Below are 8,733 nucleotides of genomic sequence, written 5' to 3'. Positions count from 1 at the left end.
GAATGTGTTTTAAAATTTTGGAAAAATAGACCTGCAAAATTAAGTTCCTTTAAATTATTGTTTATTATTAATCATTCTCCTCATTAAGAATCTTTTTTTTTCTTCAAAAACCTGGACTCTAACCTCCTAAGAAAAGCTGAAATGTTTTAATGATAAGGATCCTTCCCCTTTATCTCTCCCCACATAAAAAATAAAATAGGAGTACTAAATATAAATCAGTTTCATTTCATCTCATTCACAAGTTCTGACAACTTTTTTCCTCCAAGCTCTTTATTATCCAATCAAGACAGTTCCAACATACTTACTTAAATCTAGACACCTTTTAACATCTATTACATACTAAACAGTTTACTATTACAAAGTTAAAACATTAACATATTCTAAGTTTGTACTCTTTGTAAGGCAATCATGTAACATTTTGGTAAATTATATCACATAGTATGTTGCAGTTTATTTCTTATTCACATTTTACAAATACCTCTGATTCACAGAATTTCACTGACTTTGAAATTTCCCCAATGAGAGATGTGAAAGCTACAGAGAACCAAAAATGTGCCTTATAACTTTAATAAATTTTATGAACCTCAACCATTATAAAAATCACAGAAACAGCCACCACCAAATTAAATGAAAGACACTTATTACATTAAAAATTAGATTTTCCTTCCAGTGACAACAAAACCATTCTTTAATATTCAACCAAAAATTATTGGAATTTGCAGTTGGGTTTTTTTTTTTTTTTTTTTTTGGTCAGGGTGGCATGTCTTCTTTGGATGTATGGCTTTTGAAAGTTGAGTCATACAAAAGAAATCTTTGGTGAACAGAGGCTTTTTTCTTTACATATTTATTCCCAGAGCCTGTCCTTCATCTCTCATTTTGGCTGTCCACATTGATCCAATTTTATCACTTCCTGGAGAGAGCTATGTTCTAATCAGCAACATCCGGAAGAGAACTGGAGAAAGCAAAATGAAAAAATGCAGCTTTTCTCATGTCTCTTTGAAAGCAGTTAATACGTTCTAAGCCATTAGGCAATATATTTCACAATTTAACTTTCAATAATTTTTACCTGTAATGGACATGAACGGGAAATGTGGCGTGAATTCTTCATCTATTCAATAGGGGTAAAATTTCTATTGAGATTAATAGTATGTACCAGAATTTTACTTTGTTTCCCATCCCATATAATTGTGCTGACCCCAAAGCCTCACTTGTAGGCTATTCAGTAGTTACTCTTGGATAATGGCCCAGAAATAGTGAGTCAGAGAAGGTACAATCTAGAAACTCTACATTACCTAACATTGCTATCTGTTAAGAATCTCTTTTCTTCTAATTGTTGAAAAGCTATTAAGTTAAAGCAACCATGCAAACTTCCCAAAGATAATGGTTCAAATCTCCCAAATGAAATGTTTGCAATCCTCTTTGATTGCCAAAATGAAGGAATCAGTCCTTGAAAGAGCACGTGGGCTGCATATTAAGCCACCTCTCTAAAAACCGTTAACATTCTTCTATACACCAGACTTGCTTGAACGCAGTTCACCACTTGATCGAAATAGTGACCAGTCGAGCCTACAGTACTTCACAGATTAACGCCTACTCTTCTTCTTTAGAGACTCTGGCATTTGAGCAACTGGAGGGCGAGGCAGCTTGAAATAAACCTTCACCGAGTCGTAAATGAACCACTGGAGCGCCGTCAGCGTGCCGATCATGATGATCCGAGCGGACAGGCCCTTCCACACGCCCCCAAACCCCAGTGTTTTAAGAACTCCAAAGGCCGTGCTGCCTTTCTCCTTGTTCAAAACGGACACGACGGAATCTGCCGGATGGGACACGATGGCGCAGAAGACGCCGGCGATGTAGCCGGCCACGAAGGTCACCCCCAGCTGCTCGGCTTTGGTGCACTGGCTCTGAGGCTTGGGGATGGCGTATTTGTAGAGCGCCTCCACGGTGCGCTCGAAACAGGCGAACTTCATCATGGTGTAGGGGATCTGCCGCATCCACAGCGGCGAGACGCCCTTGTAGAAGGCCCAGAGGCCCTCCTCGCTGTACATCCGCGGGGCCGCCTCCCGGAGGGTGCTGGCGTAGCCCGGCTGCGTCTGGATGCGGACTTTGATGGCCTCCATGGGCGCCAGGGCGATGTCGGCGAAGAACTCGGCGCTGGCCGAGGCAGCCAGGTAGAGGCTGGTCCTCCACAGGTAGGCCTTCTCCTCGCCCAGGAGCTGCGAGTAGCGGATCTTGAAAACCTCGTAGAGGCCGAACTTGAAGAGGCCCTGCATGGAGTAGCCGAAGAAGGTCGGGGCCCAGCCTCGGGCCAGGCCGCGGAGCCCGCCGTCGCGCACCGTCACTCCGAAGCCGCTGACGATGCCCTTGTACTTGCTGGGATCCACCTGCATGCGGCACTTGACCAGGTCCAGGGGCACGATGGCCGTGTGCGTCAGCCCGCAGCTCAGCATCCCGCCCAGGCCGCACAGCATCAGGTACTTGGGCGAGCCGTACTGGCAACTGTATTCCTCCAGGGCCACCGCCGCCCAAGGCCTGCCCAGGTGTTGGCCTAGGATTCTCGCCCGCTGGGCTCGGTAACCGTCAGCATCACACATGGCCAGGCTCTGCCTAAGCAGACACTTCCTTTAAGCAACTGGTCTTCCTGTCAGGCGCCGCCTTTGTCTTCTGTCTACACCCTCAGGGACCACCTGAGCAGGTGCGCATGCGTGGTGAACTCCTCCCTCGAGTTCCGCCAACCCAACGGTCCAGGTGAGGATGAGCCCAGCAGAGTTCCTTCCCGCGCGCTCTGCCTGCGCCTGCGCAACGCTAGCCCAATAGGTTTGTGCGTGGGTTAGGCCGCTAAAGAGGTTAAGTAGGCTGTGTCGCCCCGCCCCCTTCAGCTCCAGGACAGCCCTCAGCCCCTCCCTCACGCCTTTAGGGGAATGGGCTCCGGTAACTACAGAGACCCTATCCTTCGCCTTTACCCACCAATGGTCAGTCATCTCTAGACCTTACCTTGGGCGGTGGGTAAGTTTTCCGTGTCCACATGGCTTTTGTCCAGCTCGGCAGCCTAGTCCTCCACAAAAATCCTAAAAAAATAAATCAACATGTACAAACATGAGTAAACACAGGAATAAGCAAGTAAATAGATGAGGAGGTGGGCGAGGGGGCGAGGAATCGCCATGCACCGTTGCCTTCCTGAGAGGCCTTCCTAGAGTTCTCAACCAGCTGTGCTAGCTAGGATAATGGTCGTCTCCATGGCAACAGAGTGTTCCATGGAGGGAATGGGCAGAGATAGTCAGACCTGGAGGCCGGTATTGCGACTTCCAGCCTTACACAGTATTCTTATCTGTCAGATGGGATGACACCTCCCCACAACACTCGCACTCTACTCCTGTTTCTCTCTAAGAGTTGTAATGGAGACTTACGAAGCATGGAGATATTCACTAAATTGGAAGAGGGGAGGTACTGATTACTGCCGTTCATGGGATCGGATGGAATTTTTTCACTGACTGCTGAGTACCTGGCATGATTTTGAAGACTATGAAAGTGAATTAGAAACTGTCCCTTCCGTTAGGGAGCTTGCAGTCCCATTGGCCTAGAAAATGATGACTACAGTGGCACCAAGTTTAAATCAAAAGCATTCATTCATTCATTCATCCACTTTATCCTGGGCCCTGTGCAGGGTTAAAGGTTTAGCAAAGAACCAGACGTATTTTTGCTTACTTCTAAAGGAAACAAACAAACAATAAAATCAGTACTGTGTGATAAGTATTATAACAGAATTTTCAATAAATTGCTGGATGAACAATGAAGAGGGGGCAACTAATTCTGTCTGATGAGATTAGTTTAAGAAGACTTCCCAGAGGAAGTGACAATGTAGCTGGGTCTTGAAGGATTAGTAGGAGTTTACCATGTAGAGAAGAAAAATGGAAAGGTAATTCCAGGCTAAGGGAAACATGAGTGCATGGCCTTTTGAGGAGAGGTGAGTAATTCAACATGGTGGAAACTAGAAAGGGAATAGCAAGGGTTGAGTCTGGAAAAATTGAATTGGGTCAAATTAGAGAACGCCTTAATGCCAGGTCAAGAATTTTCACTTTTATCCTTTAAGGCAGGCCAATTTTCTCAAAAGTGTGATCCATGGACCGCCTGCATCAGAATCACCTGGAATGCCTTATTTAAAATCTAAGATCCTACCCCAGACCCTATGTATGTGAATCTCTGAGAGTAGGAATTTGCAACTTTAGTAAGCTACCTAAGTGGATTCTTCACTAAAGTTTGAATACCACAATAAGCGGATGATGGGAGATCAAAGATTTTTTTTTTATTAAGGTTCTCTGATCAAGAATTCAATACTTATATCCTTAACTGGGTGGTATATAAAACTATGAAAATTCATAGCTGTATACTTAGGATTAGTGCACCCCAATTTTCTGAAAAATAATTTGGAAACACTATTAAAAGCTTTAAAAATGTTTATGCCTTTAATCTAATAAACACTTCCAGAAAAAAAAAAATCAGAGCACGTTATACACTTTGTTATACGGTAACTTTAAAAAGAAAAAAAAAAAAAGTTACCCATTACCATTAAGTTGATTCCATCTCATAGAGACCCTACAGGACAGAGTAGAACTGCCCCATAGGGTTTCCAAGGAGTGGCTGCTGGATTCAAACTGTTGACTTTCTGATAAGCAGCTGTAGCTCTTAACCACTATGCCAACCACAAACTAGAGACAATAGTAAGAAGGGAGAGCAGAGGCAGATGAAGGTTTTCTCAATCAACAAGTCTTTACTGAATTCCTGTCCTTATTCTAGTCTTCTACCCGGAATTTCAGGATTAAAGAGAAGACTCTCCTTGAGTCATAAGAGAATAAGTGTTAAAAAAAATCCCATGCTGAGCAAATTACAATTTCCCAAAGTGTGTTCCCGGGTCCAGGAGGTGAGATAAGTTTGGGAAGCATTTCACACTTGAGCATGCACTTTCAAAGGGGGTGATATCGCCCCTGGTTCTTAGGGGGCAAAAAAGTCTTAGTACAGTGGGGTGTGACCCTTCAAAGCAATTCTCTACCCAACAAAATCTTATTTCTGAGTATATAATTTCAGTGTGGGGAGGCATTTAGGAAAAAAAAATTTAAAAAGATTCCTTGGGGAGGAGGGGTGTTAACAAAGAAACAGTTGAGAAACGCTGCACTGGAGCTTCCTCTTGGAGATTCACAGGGCACATAATGCCACACATTAACATAGAAAATGACAAATTCCACAGTAAAAAAGTGTATCTTTGTTAACTTGTTGTTGTTCTTAGTTGCCCTCCAGTGGGCTCTGACTCCGCAACCTTATATATAATAGAACAAACAGTCCTTGGTCTTGCAGCATCTTCATGATCATTGTTATGCTTCAGTCCATTGTTTTGGCTATTGTGTCAGTCCATCTCATTGAGGGTTTTCTTCGTTTTTGCTGACCTTTTACTTTACCAACCACAATATCCTTTTTTAGTGATTGGTCTTTCCTGATGACGCATCCAAAGCAAGCAAGATGAAGTCTCGCCATCCTCGCGTCTAAGGAGCATTCTGATTGTATTTCTTCTAAGACTGTTTTGCTTGTTCTCCTGGCAGTCCACAATATATTCAGTATTCTTTGCCAACACCACAGTTTGAATGCTTCTGTCTTCTTTTTTCATCATCTAGCTTTCGCATGCATATAAGGAGATTAAAAAGATCATGGCTTGGGTCAGGCGCACCTTAGTCATCAAAGTGGTATCTTTGCTTTAGGGCTTCCTGATTTTATTGAATCTCAGAACCCTTTTTTTAATGTCACACTTAGTTACATTTCACAGATGTAGTCTTCCATGGAACATATTTTGGGAAATTCTGGGCTCTATTCAGAAATAAAATTGAGAGAAAATAGGAATTGAAGAGGGCTGGTGGGTTTTTGTTTTTTGTTTTTTTTTTTTTTAGTGTAATAATAACAGCTACCATTTACTGAGCCCTTAGTCCTCCATTTACTAAAGGTATAATTTGCATTTTTGCTTACAAGTAGCGTGGGTCATGGTCTGTTTTATGAAACCAGAGGTTAAATCTATTTATCCATTCATATCAGATATTTGTTCTATATCATTAAAATATTGCTAAAGAAAGTGCATTCTTACAAGTTGAAGAAGAAAATCAAGAAATTTTGAGGACCAAAATTTTCTTGGACAATTCTTAGTTCAATAACTTTACTGAAACACAGCTATAAAGTCAGTAACAACTGAAAGTAGCCTGGAAGAGTATTTTGCCTTTCGGAGCACACCATCACCACTATTAAATTTATCTTCTTGGTACTTACATGATGTAGGACAACATCTCTTTCTTGAAATCAGTATTACACTTTTTCTGTGTTCTTCCAGCTAACTTGATTAATGACTTAAGCAGACCTTTCCACAAGGCCCAATGTAGACTTTTATGTTCTCTTCTACGTTATCCTAGAAGAGAATGAAAATGTATTCCTTCCTTCCTTCATTCATTTGACAGATTTTTATAAGTACCTATTATGTGCCAGTCACATTTTGAATTAATACACCAAAACAGAGCTAATATGCCACATTGTCCCAAAACAGGATATTCATAAGCCCTAAAACATAATCATAGAGTGCTCAGAAAAACCACAGCAAACACTTATTGAGTACCTACTCTGTTCCAGGTGATATAATCCTTACAACAACTATACAAGATAAATATTATTCTTCCCTTTTTATCGATACAGACACTGTTGTTGTTTACCCAGAAAGTGCCCCTTCCTCTTTGCTAATGGAACCCCTACTGGTTCAGGTATCTGGCAGTATGCCTTGATCACTACATCATATTGACTCACTTCCTTCTCACAACATTTTAATTTGCATGTCGGGTACTCGATTTGCATCCATAAATACTTAGGCCTATTAATGGTTTCTCCACTTCAAATACACAAATGTATATCCATGCAAGATAGCCTTATCTCTGTGTCTTTGGATGTGCTCCTCCACTTTCCTCTGCCAACTTTTGTCCTCTTACAAAATCTGGTGCAAGACATGTCTGCCAGAAAATGCTCCTTTCTTTCCTCTTCTTTCTTTTTTTTAATATAATTTTATTTATTTTGTTGTTGTTGTTGAGAATATACAGGGCAAAACATACACCAGTTCAACAGTTTCTACATATACCATTTAGTGACATTAATTACATTCTTCAAGTTGTGCAACCATCCTCACCTTCCTTTTCTGAGCTGTTCCTTCCTCGTTAACATAAATTCACTGCTCCCTAAGGTTCCCATCTAAACTTTCAAGTTGCTGTTGTCAATTTGATCCCATACAGATAGTTCTTTAAAAAGGATAATGCTCAAAGCAGGCATTTTTTACCAGTTAAGCCAAACTATTGTTTGGTTTTGAGATGACTTTAGGGAATATTTTTCGTTTAAGGTTGAAAGATTATCTCAGGGCAACAGTTTCAGGGGTTCATCCAAACTTCATGGCTCCAGGAAGACTGGAGTTCATGAGAATTTGAATTCTGTTCTGCATTTTCCCCCTTTTGATTAAGATTTTTCTATAGAATTTTTCATCAGAGTGTTCAGTAATGGTAGCTGGGTACCATCCAGTTCTTCTGGTCTCATGGCAAAGGAGGCAATTGTTCATGGAGGCAATTAGCCATACATTCCATATTCTCTTTCCATTCCTGATGCTCCTTCTTCCTTTGTTGCTCCAAGTGAATAGAGACCAATTGTTGTGCCTTGTATGGCCACTTGCAAGCTTTTAAGACCCCAGGCATTAAGAATAGACTAGGAGGTAGAACAGAAGTACTTAACACGTTATTAGGCCAGTTAACTGGGATGTCCCATGAAACCATGACCCTAAACCTCCAAACAAGAATCTGAATCGCATGAGGATTTTGGTTGTGGATAAACAGCCTCAGCAGCTACATTTTTTTTGTCATTGTTGTAAATATGTCTATCACACAACTTTTGTCAATTCAACTTTTGACAGGTGTACAACTTTTTGACAGAAATTACAATAATTGTCTATGAAACTCTACCATTAATCAATGTGATATTTCCATCGCCATTAACCTCCCCTTTCCTTCTCCCTCTGGCCCCTGGTAACCACTAATGAACTTCATTCTGTATACATTTGCCTTTTCTTGTATTTTTTTTTTATTGTACTTTAGATGAAGGTTTACAGAACAAATAGTTTCTCATTAAACAGTCACTACATGTATTGTTTTATGACATTGGTCATCAACCCCACGAAATGTCAACACTCTCCCTTCTCGACCTTGAGGACCTTTTTTTTGGTGAAAATATACATAACCAAAGTTACACCATTTTGAAAGTTTCTACATGTACAATTCAGTGGCATTGATTACATTCTTCCAGTTGTGCTACTATTCTCACTATCCTTTTCCAAATTACTCAATCACCATTATCTTTAACTTACTGTTCCCTAGGCTTCTCATCAAACCTTTTGAGTTGCTGTTGTCAATTTGATCTCATACAGATAATTCTTTTTTTCTTTAACCTTAAATGAAGGTTTGCAGAACAAATAGTTTCTCATTAAACAGTTAGTACATGTATTGCCCCATGACAATGGTTAACAACCCCATGACATGTCAACACTGTCCCTTCTCAACCTTGGGTTCCCTATCACCAGCTTTCCTGTCCCCTCCTGCCTTCCAGTCCCTGAACTGCTGTGCCTCATTAGTCCTGTTTTGTTTTATGAGGCTGTCCAATCCCAGCGGAATGGTGAGTTTC

The 8,733-nt window shown here is 41.2% G+C and overlaps 1 protein-coding gene and 1 pseudogene across 1 annotated transcript in view; one reads left to right on the top strand and one right to left on the bottom strand.

The window, feature by feature from the left end:
• Positions 1–1,583: 1,583 nt before the first annotated feature.
• LOC101346719 (phosphate carrier protein, mitochondrial pseudogene) lies at positions 1,584–2,594 on the bottom strand (annotated as a pseudogene).
• A 107-nt stretch (positions 2,595–2,701) lies between these two features.
• Positions 2,702–8,733, top strand: part of DMRTB1 (DMRT like family B with proline rich C-terminal 1) — a 41,637-nt gene continuing 35,605 nt past the window's right edge. Inside the window, exon 1 of the mRNA XM_012554218.2 lies at positions 2,702–2,748. Coding sequence (XP_012409672.2) covers positions 2,702–2,748 — 47 coding nt within the window. The remainder of the gene's footprint in view (positions 2,749–8,733) is intronic.

This window comes from Trichechus manatus, unplaced genomic scaffold (assembly GCF_000243295.1).
Source record: "Trichechus manatus latirostris isolate Lorelei unplaced genomic scaffold, TriManLat1.0 scaffold00015, whole genome shotgun sequence".
NCBI classification, from domain to species: Eukaryota; Metazoa; Chordata; class Mammalia; order Sirenia; family Trichechidae; genus Trichechus; species Trichechus manatus.
Note: the sequence above shows the minus strand (reverse complement) of the source record. Positions and strands in the feature narration are given on the sequence as shown.